This window comes from Epinephelus moara, chromosome 16 (genome assembly GCF_006386435.1).
Source record: "Epinephelus moara isolate mb chromosome 16, YSFRI_EMoa_1.0, whole genome shotgun sequence".
Taxonomy (NCBI): domain Eukaryota; kingdom Metazoa; phylum Chordata; class Actinopteri; order Perciformes; family Serranidae; genus Epinephelus; species Epinephelus moara.
In genome coordinates this window covers 21786537-21806564 of record NC_065521.1, presented here as the reverse complement: position 1 = coordinate 21806564, position 20028 = coordinate 21786537, and the positions used below count along the sequence as shown (strand labels likewise).

At 41.5% G+C, this 20028-nt stretch overlaps 1 protein-coding gene across 5 annotated transcripts in view; it reads right to left on the bottom strand.

Moving 5' to 3' along the window:
* The window catches only part of LOC126403205 (forkhead box protein J3-like), a 91290-nt gene that overhangs the window by 30636 nt on the left and 40626 nt on the right, over nucleotides 1–20028 (bottom strand). For 3 of the 5 annotated variants that reach the window (XM_050065742.1, XM_050065744.1, XM_050065743.1), the window contains exons 3-6: nucleotides 18863–18937; nucleotides 14388–14471; nucleotides 6171–6272; nucleotides 740–898 (exon numbers count right to left, since the gene is read on the bottom strand). In XM_050065742.1, the coding sequence (XP_049921699.1) occupies nucleotides 740–898; nucleotides 6171–6272; nucleotides 14388–14471; nucleotides 18863–18937 (420 nt within the window). Of the gene's footprint in view, nucleotides 1–739; nucleotides 899–6170; nucleotides 6273–9810; nucleotides 9892–14387; nucleotides 14472–18862; nucleotides 18938–20028 lie in introns of all 5 variants that reach the window. The other 2 variants (XM_050065740.1, XM_050065741.1) reach the window with 1 other exon arrangement.

Here is a 20028-nt window from a genome sequence, read left to right as displayed (position 1 = left end):
ACATACGAGTGTAGGGACGTGGTGAGTGTGTCTGTAACCATAGCTGTACAAAATCGCACAGGAAGAGCAAATACTCTTCAATGACAGTGAAAAGGCAACCAGATGGTGTTGGAGGAGGGAGACAAAGAGTTGCTGGATTATTTACTTGATATCACAATACTTGTATTATTAACATGATATCAATATTTCATTTTTGAATATCACAGTTATTGTCAATACCTGTATTTTGTGACATCCCTGGAACAGAAAAATGCATCTATGTCATGTAAGCACACTCTGCAAAGGACCACTGAAAATATATTTGCTTGCAAAGTCTGAACATGAAAGAGAAAATGAGAGTTTCAGCAGCAGTGTACTGTAGATCCAGCGTACATGTTGTTAGCTGGTTACCACCTCCTCAGTCTGCTAAGGGTGCAGCAGACACCTTCTGTACCGACTGAGAGTGTCTGGACCGGTGACTGAATCATCCAGATTATGTGAGAATCAAGTGAACACGGAAGCGTGTAATAAAAATCATTTTTAGTTTGAATGCTGGGTTTAAAATTTACCAGTTCCAGATAAAAAAAAAAAAAAGCAGAGGAAAAGTGGGAGAAAGCAGCGACTCTGCTGAAGTGTCCTTAAACAAGTGTCTGCAGCAGCGTCAGGTCAGCTGTTGTCCTTGTGCAGACAGACACAAAAAAGGAGAAATTCTCCCGCAGCGATCATTAGACTGTCGCCCAGAATAAAGAAAAGGACTTACTGGTGTGTAGCTGTGGACGTTGCTGCTGCCGCTGCTGACAGCGGTGTTCAGGTTGTTAAGGTTGACGGACGCCAAACTCTGCTCTGAAAGACTGTTGCTCAGGCTGCCCAGACTCCCAGGACTCTCACTGCCCTCTGCCTCGGGGTTGTACAGTGCTACCTAAAAACACACACACACCGGATCCATGTTAATGTGACAATAAAGGCAATCACACAGGGCCAAAATGTTGAGGCAATGCACCATATAAACTCCTTCAAAGGCAGTGATTCATGATTTTATTGCTGCTCGTCGCCCACTTTGTTACTCTGCTGCATTTGGTCCATTTGCCAACTCACATGCAACCTAAAGTGAACACTGTCCACCTCAAGAAGTTATCCATGCACCATTAACTTATGAGACAACTCGTGAGGAAATATGGAAATTAAAGTGCTGGTATATGCAAATTAGTCCTGCTGCTGCATAACAGCACAGAACCTAAACTAATGATGACTTTTTTTCCTTCCCCTGAAACATGGCGATTTTGATTAAATGTTGTGACCCAGAAACCACCGGGCAACTTCAGAGATGACTTTACTGTCTGAGAGTTTGGCACCGATGAAGACACAAGTTGCACTTCAGAGGAAGTGTGCTGCGTATTGTCTTGTGGTGACAGATCACAAAGCTTTTAAAAAGAAATGCCTCAGGATTATGTTGAATCGTGTTTCTCTTGTTTTGTTTGACTGTCAGTACTTGTGAAGCGGAGCTGCAGCATTAGCTCCAGGCTACATTTAATTGTATAGACAAATGTGAAATTATAGCCTTCGGCTGAGACAACAGTAAAGGCTCTCTGGGGCGGTGCTCTACCCCGCAGAGCATCTTGTAGCAGGAAAAAAAAGAAGCGTTTTCAGAAGTCAGCTTCTTTAAGTGTTAATCCTGAACATTTTCTGTTTTGGTGTATGTGGAGACATCTGAGTGAACCTGTAATTCTCCTCACTGTGTTACTGTAGAAACAAGGAAGTAATTACGTGGTTTACAAGAGTAATTTAAGTTTATATCTATGCTTTAGAAAAGAAAAAGAAAACCTGATAATGACCAAACGCTTCGTGATGCCTCTACAAAGGTTTCAACTTTTTGCTTTTTAGACTCAAGAATTTAGGAATTGAAGGAAAAACATTACAATATCTGAAAGTAATGATGACTTTAACGATCCCTTTCAAAGAAAATATTTTCTGTTATCCTAAGCTCCTGGTATCATGTTATAGGAATGTCTTTTTCAGAAGCACAGGCTCTCTCCAATGCAAACAGAATATTAGTGAGCAAATGTGTTATTGAAGAGGCTCTGATGCACTGCTGCGCCTGCAGGACGCCACCTGTCTGGATGTGGGTGGATATCATTGACGTTGGCATCAGCATCGTTACCATCAAGGTCTTCCTCTCCCTGCTCTGAATCATTTTTTTTTTAAATGTATAGTGATGAGTAAGACGAGTCAAGTTTTAGTCTTCCCCTGAGTAAAACGGAATTAGTGCAAACTGGCATGCATGAAGTAAACTAACTGTTTTTTTGTCGTTATTGTTTTCTGTGTGACACCCCAAACTGTCCGGGGAAACAATAACTGCTTCATGCTGATTTTCTCTGGCTGTTAATGATGCTCACCTCTTGCTTTCTCTTGTCACATTTTTAAGACTCTTTATGTGTGTGGATATAATAAAACTGGAGAAACTTTTACAGAGTTGCTCAATAATGTGTCTAACAGGTTTGTTCAAACTATAATGGTGCAAAAATGTGAAGGTACCAACTACTGCTTTAGGCAACAGTTATAACACAGTATTTTTGTAACTTAACAACTGCACTACAGTGGTTAGTTTGGCTAAAATACCAACTTCTGTCTTATCATTACTCCAATCTATTATCTGTGTATGATTTTTTAGATTAATGTAAAGTCTATTAAATGTCAAAGTTAATGAGAAATATAAGGACCCCCAGAGAAGCAGATGAGAAAAAAAATCTGATGTTTCCACTTAGTTCGGTTTTTATGAATCCACCACCCTGTGGTTTCTGCCACAAGGTATCTGGATTAACACACATCCTCATACAGCCGTTGATTTTAGAGAAGACTGTGTACAGCTCCAGAGTTAATGGTTACCATGGAGAGTAAAATGTCAAGCAAGTTGGCGTTGTAATACCTTCTCATCAATCACTGGAACATAAACCATTGTCCATTACTTGAGCCATCTTCAGGCCTTTTCATTTCATCCTAATATCCAGGCTAACAGCACATTAGCGATGATTAAAATCTATTTCTAGCCAAAAGAAAGACGTGACAGTAATGCAGCATAACTTGCTAAAATCTGAGAAATAAAAACTCACCTGGAAGAAAACATGAATGCTATTAGTCTTATTTAGAGCATGGGGTAGAGGTGAACTTCAGCCTCTTGTGGCCAAAATGAGTATTACACTATTACAAAAAATCCTGATCAATAAATAACAAGCAAACAAACAAAAAAATCACCTGCCAAAACTTTCTGACTAAACCTTTTGTTCACATCTTCTTAAAGTTGTAATTCGTAACTTTTATCAAAATACCTTTGTGTTATATTTGCCAAGACTGTAACTATATTCTAAGAGGGACAGATAGTCTGTGAAACAAGCATGTCCCTCCTCCTCTTACTACTGCCTATAACGACATTAACTAGAATCAGACCGCAGCGCCTCAAATCTTTTTACAAACATCTTTTAGTGTACTGTTTAGCCGTAAAATTTTTTTGTGACCAGCACCATGTAGGATATAGTCAAATGAAGTATCATGCACAGCCCACCAGCTAAACAGTACACTAAAATATATTTCTGAAAACATTTGAGGCCAGAAACAAGCAATGCGGTAACAGAATCTTGATTTATATTTGATCAGTGCTGCTTAGTTTGAGAAGTCTAACCACAGTTCACGAGCAGTGATTGACAGCTGCGACAAAACAAAGGAGAGAATACACTTTAGATCAGACTTAAAAAACAGATCACCTAAATTTTTTTTTCTTACTTGCCACTCTGGGCTTCTGTAGGATATACCTGTAACAAGTTCCCAAAACCCAAAGAGAAATTTCCCTTTTTTTGTCTGAGAAACAGAGAAGTACAAACAGCGGCAACTTTTTACATTAAAAAAAGCAGGAACCAGTAAGTCCCTCGTATTTTTGTGGATACATGATAATTAATTGGGTATATAAAATTACACTATTTGAATACACGGCCATGCAATGGTGGTGTGACAGGCATTTAAAAATGTTTTTTATAAGACAATGAATTCCCAATGTGTTAACAATCTGTAATAAAAGTGTTTCATATTGACAATTTCTGGAAAGTATGAGCTGAGATGTGCGAAAAGAGCAGAATGGAAAACTGGAATAAGCTGTCAAGTCCAGACGTTCACATCACATCCAGACCAAACACTTAAGAGTTATGTGAGCTGCTGCTGTGGGACAAATTTTCTCTTTGGTCGGGGTCAGACGAAGAGGTCGCGTACCACACATCATCATTCTGAGTGTGTGTGTGTCTGGGCGTGTGTGTGCGGCAGATCAGACAGGCGTCAGAGGTCCCAGTCGCCGCTTGATCTCTGACCCTCATACAGACGGTCACACCCAGTTCAGCTTTTTAGTCAGCATGTGTGTGTGTGTGTGTGTGTGTGTGTGTGTGTGTAGAAGAGTGAGGACCTGTAAAACAGCCACTGATGGTGAAAGAGAAAAACAGACTCCTTCTGCTGCAGCCTTCAGTCAAGTGCGTCTTATATCCAGTTAGCATTAATTATAGCCTCGACAAAGTTCGACACGTTCTCTCTCAGCTGCAGGAACAAATGACTGCATCGTCTTGACTAATTCATTTGTCAAAAATCATCATTACACATCATTAAGAATTGAATATTCATCAGACTTAAACAGCCACTGAGTAGCATCTCTCTGAGCTTTTCAAACTATTTAAAAGTTCTGTATGTTATATTGGTGGAGCTTGACGAGAACATATCAGCATATCATTCTTAATGGTAGTTTGTTAATTCAAGTCAACCAGTCATGGCTCACCCACTCATGTCAGAAATTCCTGTGATCAAAACTAAAGAAGCACGCAGAGGCTGCGTTGTTAGACATTACTGAGAGACGTGACTCAGACTCACAGTCAGCCAAAAACTTTTAAGAATAATTAATAAGCCACAAAGCTAATATTAGCATCTGTATCCAGTCCTTATGAACTCATGTCGATATGTGAGGCGCTAATCTGTTGCTACTTCCTGAAAATATCATCATCGGACAACAAACTGGGTGGGCGTGTTTTCTCAAACCACAGTTCATAGTGTAAAATGGAAATTAAAGGGAAGCTATTATGATTTTGATTATTTTCTGTCACATATATAATGTGAAAATGTTAGATGGTGATATTAGACGTAGCCAAAATTTTAAATAATGAGGTAACCGTCTGTAGAAGTGATCCCTGAGAGGAAACACCTCAGGCTTCAGACCATTCTGAACACACTGTTTCCGACTGTTTTCTACTTTTAAGACAAGCTGACTGGAGATTGATTTCTTTATATGATCGTCTGCTCAGGTCAGCTACTGCAAGTATTTACATAGCCTACACAGCTACATGCTAACGTCAGGGAAATTTAATCTTGGTTGGGGATGCTGTTAATTGCTCCCCGATTTCCGTTAATATTTCTGCTGGAACATTGCAGTTGGGGAAAATTTGGGTTTAGAAGCTTTTGTTACAGATTGTTCACAGTGGAAAATGCAGCTAATCTCCGATACAGTCATTCCCTGGCTGCAATGACGGTGCAGAGATACCAAGATCTGAAGACCCGCAAACGCTGACCAATCAGAACAGACTGGGCTTTTTCAGTGTGTGAATACAGGTATTCTATCACAGACAATATGAGGAATAAAAGTGTTTTTGACCATTACAGTATGTAAATGTGTTCTAGTAGAAACCCAAAATACAAGACTGAACCTGAAGAGGAGCATAATAGGTTCTGTTTAATGTGGCTTCCCACAGATTCAATTCTGAAGGCAACTGATGATTATTTTCCTTATTGATTAATCTGCCGTTTATTTTCTCTTTTGATTGATTTTCTCATTTTGTCTATAAAATGTCAGAAAATAAGCAAAACTGCCCCTCCCAACTGGATGTTGCCAACTCATTAGCAGCTAAAACTTTCTGGTGCTCGTAAGCAGCCAAAAACTTTACAGCAATCTGTGTTTTTCCCAACTCAGTAGTTTAAATGTGAGCAGGTTGGAAATTCTGTTCTTCTACCTGACCACCACTGAATAGACTGTACTAGATAAGAGGAAACAACATGCACTGCACTCTGAGATACGTGCGGTGGAATAAATCTTTTATACCTGCTCTGTTGCTGCGTTTCTTACTAACGACGACTGATAAAACCAAACTTTCATAAGTGAGTAGCTGGTGTCGTACCTTGTTGGTTACAGCATTGATGGCCAGAGTGGGAGACGCCCCTCCTGACATGATGCAGTCCATCCTCAGAGACTCTGACTCCAGGCTGTAGGGAGTTGATGCCTGAAAGTAGAGGACAGAGGAGTGAGGACGAGGATGGAGACACCAATTAATCTATGCTTCCAGTGGATCACCAGCAATAGACCACTTTCACAGAGGACATTTTGACATGTCAATGAAGAAAAGCACAGGTGTAAATACCAAACAAACAAAGGCTACGTTTTTACTCAATAATTTTATGTGACGCATTTGTGTAAACAATCTCATACAGAACAGCGAACTCTTGAATTTTACACTTCTCTTAATTTGACACAAAATAAAAGAGAGAGAAAGGAAAAAGAAAAAAGACAAAGGGAATATACCCATCGAACTCTACATGTCAACCCGCCCGCACAGCCTTACTCGTAATTTCTGAGTTTGTGTTTAATTAGTGTGTCGTCAAGGAAAAGAAGTAAATAGTGACCCTATTTTTTTTTAAAATTCTTCAGTTTATCATTCAAGATAAACCTAAATCTCTGTCAGTACAGGGTTCCCACACATTCATTTATATGCGACGGCCTGCCACGATAACAGCATCTGCCGCCACCTACTGACTTTCTATTTTTGGAGGAGCACTGTTGAAATCTATATACCGTTTGATAATTAATTTCCAACACACTCGGAGCGCGGAACACCAGGGAGGGGCTGTAAAAGTAAAACTTAACGGTTTAAAAGTTGAAAAGTTTGCATTTACTTGCATTTACTCTCATCAACCAATCTGATCAGATCAGCTCTGAATAGAACAAGTGATCCATTATCCAAATACCCCATAACCCGCATTCACAGACCATCAAAAACCTCAGCTTTAGAGAGGAGACACTGAATGAGAGAAAGAGACAATGCGTATAAATTTACTAAATGCCTCTGATGTTCCCAGTATAATCAATTTTGAATTTGACTCCAGTGGGATTGTCAGTATATGACAAAAGATGCCGATTATGTCGGTCCAGAGTCTCTCTATTTTGGGGGTTAAAGTGGCTTCATGAAACTGATGTGACAATGAGAGGAAACATTGGGGAAAATTTTATTCAGTTTAGATTTTGAACAGTACCACCCATCTCTGGCATTTCTCAAGCAGTTATGAGTATTAGGGCTGCCCCCTAAAAGTCGATCAAACGTTAGTCGACCAGAAGGTCATTACCCGGCAAGATTTCACTGGTTGCTTAGTCACAGAAAAAAATAAATAGTGACACTTTATTAGGAGCTGCGCCTTGTCAAAATAAATCTATATGACTGCACCATGTGGGAATTTAATTTGAAAGGACAGACACAGGAAGTGGCCACGCTCTGCAGTCAGACAGGAGTCAGGTTAATTTCCAGGGCTGGTACCTGCGGTTATTCCACAGGCTAGTTAATAACATGTCGGGCAGGAAATCCAAAGTGTGGGATCATTTTGAGAAGGTGAAGGATGAACCCAAGGTGATATGTAAACTCATCTTCATTGGTCGACTACAAACATGACGTATCATCTGAAACATGGAAGTAGCTACATGCCCATTAGCCACTTAGCACAATCATTACTGCTTTGCCGACAGCGTCATTAACAGGCGGCTCGCTCAGTGTGTGACGTGCACTTGTAGATAAAATACAGGCCTATATTAATGAAGGTTCATTAGTACAGTTCTGTATTTCTGATACTGTTCTTTCTCAGACCTTGAACCCAAACCATTGTGTTGCCCCGCCCAAAATATATAATTTAATAATTAAATTAATATGGTAAACATGTGGGCGACTAGTCGACTAATGGCCCTAAATGGCAACTATTGGTCCTCTAGGAAATTTCTTAGTCGTGAGGCAGCCGTAATGACTATACTGTATATCATTTGATATTTGCTGACCTAGCTCATCCTCCCATGCCCGTCTGTAAACCTCATAAGGGGCATTAGTGCTTTGTAGGACATTGTAACTTCCCTGTATCTGACTGCCAATTTAAATGTTCACTGAGTATATCTGGAGCAGCAGTGTTGTTGTCCTGCATGTATGTTTAAAAAAAAAGGTTAAGTTAAGCAATGTATAGTGGAGTATGTAGTTTAGTTAGTTTTCTTTATACTCATATGGGGTCGAGTCTGGTCGAGTCTGGATAGGTGTACATATACTTTTTTTTGCATCATAATTAATATGCAGAAGTATTTCAAATAAGCTCTCCACTGACTGAAAATATGCAGACTTGAGTGACAATAAAAATGAGGAAGGAAATGAAATGTGACAAAGGTTATGAGAAATTTCGGAACGCCGCAAGTTCATGATTCTGTACTGAGCCTCCGGAATCACCGCCATGCCCCGGGCTCCAACTACGGAAAACTAGTGGAGGCGCACTTCATTTAAATTGCCGGACACTTAAACAGCCTGAAAAGTGGACACATCACTTGCACTTGATAAGATAAATCAACCCTTCCTCATGCATTATTCAGGTATCTAAAATGTATTCAGCAGCAGTTCATTTTCTGCTGTCCTCACAAAGAGCTAAAGGAGGGTTAACCGAGTGTGAGGATGTGACGAACTATTCAGAGATCGATGAGGGGCTAAATTGATGCCTGCAAAGTGGGAAAAAATAAAAAATAAATATGAGGACAATATTTTTTTTTCCTTGTCTGACTCCTTTCAGGGTTCAAGACAGCTTGCCTGCCTTCCCAAACTGCTTACAGTAAGAGGATTGGTTGGTAACAATGCAATCTTTAATTTATGATAAACTCCCAGTGAAACGGGTTGTCGGCTCCCTGGTGGAGGCACTTAAAAAGAAGACAACAGAGAGGTGAAGAGAGGAGTGAGGAAGGCTTGTGGAAGAAGGGGAGCGAAAGGGAAGAATAGGTGGAGAGATAATTGAGTGGTGACGGACAGACAGACACGCAGACAGAGCAGCGTACAGGAAATGAAAGAGAGTGATTATGCTGAGGGCACCGGAGACGCAGCCACTAAACTAAGTGTACACTGCCTGTCTACACATTTATACAATGCATTTATGCAGCTGACGTTTAGCCTTGCTGCCAACTTCAAATCTTTTCATTTGCACAGCCGCTGTCATCAGGAGACTTTAAAGACTTTGACTGTGTAGCCTAGGTGCAACAAAACCCCAATGAAAACAGTACGACATATTTAGCCCACTTTTTTTTTTCAGACGGTAACACTGCTATAAATCTTAGCACTTAAAACCTCCCTGTTTCTCTTTAGCCCATGTGACAGCCCACAGTGTGTCTGCCAGCGGTGCAAGTGAGGCGTAAGAAAAGGGGTCGAAGGGCCCATCCATGTAAGACGAGATGACAAGGCTCTGAATTAATTAATGTTTGTAATAAAAAAAAAAAAAAACGGTGAAGAAAATATGTCTAACGGCAGCCCCGGGGCCTTCTGTGGTAATTAACTGGAACACAAGCCTAGAATACTCTCCCTCCTCCCTCCTCTCCATCTTACTCCTCTTACTTTTTCCCTTTCCCCCTTGCAGCTTGATTTTCCCTCTCTGCTCCCTCTACCTTGATGTCTTTTTTTCGGCATCCGTTCTTTCACATTTCTTTTTATTGTTCCCCCCCTTTTTTAACCCCACCCCCCCTCCCCTCTCTCTCTTTTTTACCTCAATTCTTCCTCCAATGAGCAACTGTGATTGTGCACTTTGCCGCTCCACGCCTGCCTGGGTTCCCTGGAGAGGAGGAGGCTAAAGCAGCAATACAGGCAGAGAGGTAGAGACAGACAAAAGAGTGGCAGACAAACAGACGCACAGAAAGATAATGATCAACATACACAAACAGTGATGGAGATGGAGGATGGGGGGCTGACCAGCTGTGCTGCACCATGATAAAAGACTCTGCAGGTTTTCTTTAATGCAACAACAAACATAGTCAGGTGTACATTCAGAAAAACCCCAGTGGGTCAAGCAGCTGGATACAAAGATCTACAGCATGCTACAATAAACAAAATGATACCTGCATACTCAAATTAAAGCTCCACTTTATGGCAGTTGCTCAGTTGGCTGCTTAACCTTGGCTGAGTGGAGGACTGTCATGCTACCTGAAGCCTCGCATATGTTATCAATACTTATCATAGGAGGAGCGACAACACTCATATTTTGTTTGCAGCCAGGATGCTCAGAGCAGACAATCTACTGTCTACTGTTAGCTAGCTGTCTCTGTACCCTAGACGACACTGGGAAGTACAAATTCAACTATTTGGATGGCATGCCAGAAAGTGTGGTACTCACATAAACATTTTACCTACTAAACATCAGCATGTTGGCATTTAGCTAATGAAAGTATAATCTGGTGACGAACATGCCTGTGACATACACAACCAGTTCGCCTGTGGTACGCATTTGGTTACAGCTGAAGTAACCTTACTCCTCCAGACATGAAGAAAAACCAGAAATTTCAAGCGTTCATCAGGTCTTGCAGATGCTGGTGGAGCTGAGGTTGATTTGGGTTACCATGGTTACGCATCTCCAACCGACAAGGAGGCTCTCAGGAAGTAATGTGATAATTACAGCTCAGTGTTTCCGAACAGATGCATACTACTGTTTATGTACACAAAAGTATGCTGAATGATGGTAAACATTTTGGGTTTGTAGAGCAAAGTAGGCGATTTCAGAAGCAGCGTTGGTGTGCTGCTAGATGCAGTTGTATTCTGAGTGATCAGTTTCAGCTGAGCTGATGGTCAAAAGAGATTTTCATCTGTTAACTGTTTCTAAAATGATGTAATTAATCTGATAGTTTGGTTTGGAGGTGGTGCTGAAATTTCAGTCTTTAAACCAACAGTAGCGATGAGTGTGCTAATCAGCTGTAGCACACTGCTGCATCATACAGAGATAGTCAGAGTGGAAACAACAAAGGTGTAGGCAGACGGAGGTGATACAAGACCTGCAATACATCATGGAGCTCACTGCTTTTGTATTCAGATCCTCAGGTTGCTGATTGAACACCAGCCGCATTCTGCTTGGTTGACGCAGGGTTACATATATTTATAGCCTCGGCCGCTGTCAATCAATTTCCCAAAACCAATTTTCATTCCTACTTCTGTGTTCTCACATCTATTCTGTAGCTTGTTCCTGCTGTTTCTGTGGCAACTCAACAACTGAAAAATCCAGGAGCCGTGTGGTTAACATGTATGCACCTTATATGATCATGACATTGTTTCTTTGAGGCTCTGATTCTCTTATGGCACATGGCACATTGAAAATGGCACATGTGCTGGAGACAGGGCATTTCTATCAGACACAGGCACGTTTTCTGGCTTTCTCCAGCAGGAGAGGCCCAGTAATAGGTGGGTCAATATCAATCAAATGGCACAAAGCAAATCTGGTGTCAAGGATAACCCTGTCTGTTCCAACCAGCCAAGCAAAAAGGTGCATGATGTAATTGAGGTCTTGAGAGTAATAATTACATGATCCTATTCAAAGTCCAACCAAATCTTTTCCTGGTATGATTAAACAAGCACAACATGCAGCGAGAGAGATTTATTTGGACCACAGTCAGGCAGGTAACTTAGGCTACGTTCACATTACCCAGATCTGATCTTTCTGCAAAGAATTCTCACATTCATGTTTGAAGTGACTCATATCTGACATCAATGTGTATGGCTCTCTGCTCTGAAACATCAAACATGCAACCATTATCGTCACATATGCACGTTGGAACAACAACAGAAAATGTCACATTTCCGAAACATGCATCCTGGGGGGAAATGAATGACATAGCAGTGCAAGGTTCTTCCCAACGATCACCACTTTATTTTGCATTATAAGTAGCCATGTGCCTCTGTTTGGGAGAGCGTGTCGGAGAAATGTCCCTTTGAAGAGGTGGAAGTTTTTTCCCAGAAAACAGATGAGCTTTCGGTCCACTGGTTCTATTAGCAGCTACAGCTGGTAGTTCCGTGGTGAGAGCTGTGTGGGTGCGGCCGATAGAGGAATCGGGAGGAGAGTTTCACAGAAGAACAATTCCCTCCAAAACTTAGGATGTCTCGGGCTTCTGTCCAGTATCTCTTCAGGCAGCTCATGACAACGCTGTCATGGCACGTAGGCAAGCTGTCCCTATCAGAAAGTGTCTTGGCAGTTGGAGCTATTGGCTGGCAATTGGGGCAGTGGTGTGGCTACAACAGCTTTCTGCAGTTCAAATGGACCGCTCCGACACTGTATGGTTGAGTAATCTGCTCCTGCGCAGGGAGGTTAAATGTGAAAAACCTCTTAAGTATGTGAAAAAAGCCCTCATGAATTCTGATGTGACTGCTCTCGTAGCATTCGGATGGCCAGTGATTGAATATGTATCAGATTTAGGACCACATATAAAAGTGTCCCAGAGCTGATTCGAAAAAATCTGTTTTTTTTTGTTCAAATCTGGGTAACATGAGAGCAAAAAAAAAAAATCCATACTTGCTTGTAATGTGAGGGTAGCCTTGGGCTCACTGTCTTAGCCTTAGGCTCAGATCTGGGCCACTTTCATATGTGGTCCTTAATCCAATACATATCCGATCAATGGCCATGTGACCTCTGTTAGAAAGGTCATCTTGGAATTCATGTGTGTTTTTCTCATACATTCATATTTTTTTTCCACATCATACTTGCACAGATCACTCAATATACAGCATTGAAGCGGTCCAGTGAAACCACAGAAGGCTGCCATAGCCGTTCCACTGCTGGGGTAGGTTGCCCCAGTCGCCGGTCAATACAGCCTGACTGCCAGACACTCTCTGACAGAGACAGCTTGCCTACATGCCATGACTACATTGTCGTGAGAGGCCAAGATATGTTGGAACTGGACATCCTAAGGTTTGGAAGAACTGTTCATCAGTGATACCCTCGACATCACGGCCCACCTCTTCTGACTCCTCTCCCACACCCTCTCTCTCTCAACAGAAGTACCAGCAATAGCTGCTGATAGAATAAGTGGACCGGAAGCTCATTTGTTCAACAGCCCGTTATTCTACAAACAAATGCCCATTGCTTTAAAGGCCATTTCTCCAAAAATACTCTACACACTCCCAAACAGAAGCACATGGCTACTTAATATGCAGAATAATGTCATCAGACCCTCCTACTGCGGCCATCACTCAGGAGATAATGCTTGCTCCGCTATGTCATTCATGTTTCCCCAAACGCCTGTTTTGCAAAGGTGGCGTTCATTATTATTGTTTCAATGCACATGTGTGTGACGTTACTTGTTGCATGTGAAGTGTTTCAGGGCAGAGATTTGTTTACACTGATGTCAGATGTAGGTCACCTAAAAAATCAGAACTGATAATCTGAGACCTTTTCCAACTGTGATGTAGATGCAGCATGAGCCTATGGTCAAGAAATTGCTAAAAACGTGTCATCCCGCCCCACAGAGCTGATAGGTTTTTGTTTTAAAGGCACTTTGTTTGCCTGCTGGTCTATCCTGGCATCATTTTAGCAAAGAACTAGAATTACTGCCTTGCGGTTTTACGCCTCCGCTAACCAGTCAAGTTGCAGTGACAATTTATATCCATGTCTGTGGATGTTTCACACACATCTTCCCCACAGCGGCACAGAAGATCTATACAATCAGGACAGATTTTGTGTGAAATTATGTTACAGTGACCGTGTGGATTCTTGAGCTATGGCCAAAAACACTTTTGTGATGTCACAGTGACCTTTGACCACCAAAATCTTATCAGTTCATCACTGAGTCCAAGTAGGCGTTTGTGCCAAATTGAAGATATCTCGAAATATCGTGTTCACGAAAATCAGATGTACATACACAAGAACGGACAGACTGACAGTCAACTCTAAAACATGACACCTCTGGCCACAGCTATCACTGTCATGGAGGCATAAAAGGGAAAAAGACTGAAAGTCTGTTCCCACACAAACATTTCTGTTGCATCTCAGATGACCAGAGCAGCTTTTTCCCTCAGTCTCTTTTCTCTCTGCTCACGCTGCCTCCTCACACTAACATCATTTGCCACTTTGATGACAGTGAGCTTGAACTCGTACAAAGAAATAATTTAAGAAACTGGTTACTAACAAAGGAAGGTGAGATTATTGTTTTGTGGCAGCACAAACCTCACATAAGAAGAGTTTAAAGTCTTTACTTACTTTGAAGACGTCTGTGGCAATGAATACCAACTGAGTGGTAAAATGCCACATCATAAGGTTATTAAAACAAGCTCAAGGAGAATTTTATAAGACCTGGTTAAAGTACCCACCCTCTCTCCAGAGCGCGGTCTCTTCTTTGGCCTGCTGGGTACTGTGTCTTCTTTAGGATTGGTGTCTATGGCCCAGTAGGAACCCTGGAGATTGACGCAAATAAAACAAAGAGTTAAGTCTTGTGTTTGATGAAAGATGCACTGTTTGTGCATCTCTCCGCTGCTTTTGATGCTCTGTTAGTTAAGTTACACTTTCATATTCTTTCTTATCTTGCCTTAATTAGGAGTCAGTGGTGGAAAAGTCATCAAATAATCACTTTTAATAAAAATAGCAACACCACAGGGGGGAAATTATATAATATTCCATTATAAGTAAAAGCACCAAAATCGAGTTTTACTAGTGTTTTTACCTTTACCTTCAGTATCAAGCATAAAGATGCTCATCGTGTTAATTCATCAAGTTAATTATGATAAACCAAAGTCACACGATAACACAAACAAACTAAGCGATAGAGGCAGCAGGAGACCAGCAACTCCCATGTTCTGCAAGGTAAAATACTGTTCACTTTCAGCTCACTTCCCTGTCAGAAAGAGCTGTCTATTATATTCTAAATATAGCGTACACAAAATGATACTGATTTTTTCATGTGGCTAAAATACATTTTGCTGCCACCCCGCCCACAGTAGTACACTGCTTAGCTTTGTGTCAGTGCTACTGCCTGCTTCTCCAAACTGTGGGTGTACTTACTGTCTTCCATTGTAGATAATACACTGACTATGGAGGTACTTCATAGAACCCAATTTAAAAAATCTAAACTATTCCTTCCTGTAAAGTTGCGGCACCCCCGTATCCAATCCAGTGAAGCCCACAGTAATGCTGCAGGCTTCACACATGCTGGAACTGTCAACAAAACCCATTTCTGACTGAAGGTTCACCCGTAGCCAACATTAGCAAACCACCTGAGAACACATTTCTTTTCTTTTGGTCGAGGCTAACTGCCTCCCCACACGTCAGTCGTCATGGACTGAACGTACAGAGGTGAAACTGATATCAACCTTGTATCTAACTCATCGTAAGACAGCACACAAGCTGACCCCCAAATGTCAAAGTAATAGAGCATTACTGCTATAACTGTAATGCAGTGGTTTTCAAACTTGTTCTGTAAAGTTCCCTTCAGAAGCCGAAAAAAAGTTGATGCCCCCCTCCCCACAATTTTTAGCAGTCATTATCAGTCATTAACAACAACCGGGTTCCCTCGATTCACAGCTACGCCTGGATCGTGTCTCGTGGTTGAGCTGCTGCCATGGTCCTGCCTGATGCCTACTACTCTTATTTTTATTAGTCATATTTCTACTATTATTATAATACACATGAGCATTATTGTTACATACATATACTATCATATAGCATATAAATTACCAAAATCTTATAATTATTATAACACCATTACTAAAATCAATGTTATTGTAGCTACTGTCATTAAAGTTTGCGTGCATATCTCACTGTCTCCCTCTCTTAATGTATTATTTTGCCATATGGATCACTGTACACTTATTATGTTGATCTGTACACACATCTAATACATGTCTGTCTGTCCTGGATGAGGGATCCCTCCTTGGTTGCTCTCCCTGAAGTTTCTACCTTTTTCCCCATTAAAAAGGTTTTTTGGGGGAGAGTTTTATCTTATCTGCAGTGAGGGTTCAAGGACAGAGGGATGTCGTATGCTGTAAAGCCTCTGAGGCAAATTGAGATTTGTGATATCGGGCTTTAGAAATAAAATTGAAATTGAAACTAATAAAAAAGGATCCATGTTGAATTTTGGTAAAAATAGAGGTCAGCATGATAGCATCAGACAACTCTTGTTTATTTTCTTTACATAAATCATTTTCCAACTTTATTTTACTTCCTATTTTTCCCCTGGTCATCCAGGACCCACTTGCAGAGGCTCTTTGCCTGCAACCCCCCAATCATCTAATATGAATTCATAATCCCTTACAATACTCTGAAAACTGTAATCACAAGTAAAACCAGTTACAGATCCAGCCTACTTTAAGGAATACAATGCAGGATTGTCGCTCACCAGTGAATGTTAAAGGAAAAGCCAACCCCAGATTCACCCTCATTTGGCGTCTTGCCTAAATATATTTCTGTTTTTTATGTGCTGTGTCTCTTGAATGCCTTTCAGTCTGGTACCTGGTCGCTACCTTTTTAAAAAGCCTGATCCTCACCTCACACAGCTCTGTGGGGGTACACGCCCCATAATTATCCCAAACAAAGGAAATAAGGAAATACAGGTCAAAAGTAATGATTCAAATGGATTACTTCTATATCAGTCTATACACTGGTTTTTAGGAAAATCCTGCATAGTATACCTTTAATAAACTTGTTAACCTGCTCTTGCTATTACCCCAACTTACAACAGTATGAAACAAAACTTGCCACATTTAAACATTAATAAAACATTTAAAGGCTTCTTACTGGCCCCCAAGGACTTAAATTTCATTTGGAAAACCCCCCCGACCGTGTCTGACCAGTTCAATTTCATGTCAATATAAACCCACAAATATTTATATGAGGAAACAATGTCAGCCATTAAATTATTAAGTAAGTAATGACTTAGCTGTGCTGTTTCACCATTTCACTCATCTGCACTCATTTGAGGGCAGATTTGAACACATATATTATATTGTTCATTAAAACATGTATCTATTATTCGTCATTTATTGTGTTGGCTAGAACCGATCCCATTCTTTACAACTTTCCCATTTGTTTCTGATGTATTTCCTCCTATTGTGGATGCAATTATGTTTCTTACTCCATCTCAGTAAAACTCTCTCAGTCCCTCTAATGGAGGAAACAAGTGTCACTGAACAGAAGAGAGAAAAAAAGTGCAGTAGATGGCTCTCTCTTGCATCCCATAACAGCAATGTATCTGCTATTATTCCAGGTCTGTATCCAATCAGTTTTCTCTGGGTTTAGATTTCCTACAGTTTGGTGCATGCTCCTGCTTCGTTTCCCCAGAAAATCCACAACAATCCTTTTGATACACGATGTTAAAACACAGCGGACTCCAAAATAAAGACAATCAATGAGAGAGGAGGAAATCAGTTGCTTTTAGGTCCTTGATTTCCTCCTGGTCTGTTTTTTCCCCCTTTTCATTTTTCCTCTTCTCTCCCAGGGAGGTCCAAAGCTGCAGACAGAATTCAGGAGGTTCATCTAGGCCACACACACACACACACATGTATACACACACACACACAAACACAGACACACACACGCGGCTCGTCTCTGAACATCTCGCCCAACCCGCCTTCCCCCATCCTTGCCTCTTCTCCTCCCCCTGTCTCTCAGTCCCACATCAGTGAACAGTACACAGCCAATTAACGTTAGCACATGCATGATTTAGCTTCTCCCCTCTCTCTATGGCTTCAAACAGAGCTTGTACATTCAACTTCTCTCCACACCGAAGACCCCCGCCCTCTCCCCATGCCGAGGTATCGACCACTTCGATCCACGGTGTGAATTAAGGTGCTGGTCAGGTCCAAGTCAGGCTAATCAGGGGGGAGCCGCTCTCTTTGTGTCTTTGCAGACTATAGGCCTCCACTCAAGCCCAAGGATTTTGTTTGAATTATTTAAACCTTCTTCCCCCTAATTCATTTTTCAATGGCACCAAAATCCCCGCAGCCTGGAGAAACTCCCTCTTCCACCCCCCCCACCCCCCAAAACAAAATGAGTTTTGAGCGCTCAATGAAAAGTTCTGGCTTGTTAGTTTTTGTAAAAGTGGTGGATTACTTCTCACATTAACCCTGTGATGAGCTGAAATGCAGACATTTGAGCTTTTTATTAAAATCTCATGTAAGGCCAAGCTTCAGTGATCAACTGTAATTATATACTTTCCCCGTCTGAGCAATTCCTTCGATTCAGCACAAACAAGGAGTTGACAAATTGTTGTTATCACACCGGCGCTGCTGAAGTGGCCGTGGCAACTGCGCTTCCTAACCACAGTCGTAGCAATGGTGAACATATCAAAGCTTCCTCTGATTGTGTGTGTGTGTGTGTGTGTGTGTGTGTGTGTGTGTGCTAGAGAGAGAGAGAGAGAAAGCGAAACGGGGCTTAATAAAGCATAACAGATGCGTGAACAGCCTTGCATCTGAAGGAGTGTACCTACATATACTTATTATTCATTACTCTCTGTACCACATTATTACTTGGCAGAATCAATATTGGAAGAGCCACCGAAAACAGAGAAAGCAGCATTAGGCATTCACACGGTTATGGAGCTACAAATTGCTTTTAAGTTCAGACACACAGCACGCGTGTGACAAAGAATCAGAACAGGTGAGTGCTGACTTTGAGTCTATGGGTGCACTTATGCACAAGGGTGCGCACACATGAGGCACAAGGGTGACTAAACACGTGAAAAGGAAACCGCGTTTTGTAAGCCCGCCGAAATAGGCTTGCATTTTCATTCTGTGTTGCACCATATTTCAAGCTGAGCTTTTCAGACGCATTACATTGTTCAGGAAATACTTACTTTTCCAGGGTCGTCTTTGGAGCGAGGCACTTTGAGAAAACACTTGTTCAAGGACAGGTTGTGTCGTATAGAATTCTGCAGGGAGAGACAAAGAGAGAAAGAGGGGGGATGAAGGGAGAGAAAAGGCAGGAGAGAAGAAACAGGACAAAAATACTTAAAACTTTATCCATGATTTTAATAAGTAAATCACATTTACAGTCACTTTATTACACCATTGACTGATTCTGGTCCCAGGCTCCAGTGTTCATCGCAACAGCACTTCTTTGCCTTTTTCCAGAGAGAGACAGACCGGATATTCTGTCCTCTATACCAGTGGGTCATTACCAAATGTCAGCACCGCCAGACAGGTCACAAGAAAACGGGATAAGAGAATCAAAAAATGTATTTTCTATACACAATTAGCAGTAGCAGCAGTAGTGTACAGTCTTCCTCTGGGGCAAATCAACATCATCCCAGCAACTCAGACACATTATCCCAGCAACTCAGACACATTATCTTGCCACTCTCCATAGCCTCCGCTGCATCTGCTGAAGCTGACGCTGGCTACAGTCTGGCTCTGGACCTCTGTTTTGGCCATTAGTGACAGTACAGCAGACAGTCTTCCACTTTCCACTGTTTACCATGTCGAGTGAATTGCGAGCCGTTGTGCTGCAGATGTAGACAAAGGTATTGATCCAAACTAAAGCGCAACTATTCCGTCAGACACACCTGAAACTGACGGCTGAAAAAAGGTGGTTGAAGCTCATTCAATGTAGACAGAGGGACAAGACAGAGGGAGGGTTGGGCAACGATCTGTCAGAGCTGTGAGGGGGAGGTGTGAGTGGTCCCAGTCTGGGGTAGAGTTTAATCCTGGGACACAGGATCCCGGGAATACACGTCCAAACTATTTCCCACTTCAAGGGAAATATATTAACAGGAAAATGGGAAAAATAGGTACCACACCACACAAAGCCAACTTGAAAATCTCAACGTTATGCATTATAGTAGCACAACTGTCAGGACTGAGACAAGGAAAGAGACGAGGACTGAGCACTGCTGCGCTCTCTAAACTGTGTGTGTGTGTATGTGTTTGAGAGAGAGAGTGACAGAGAGGGGAGAAGAGAAGGTGGAAGGTGGACTATTGCACACAATGTTTCTTTAAGTTATTAACAACTTTTGGAACAATG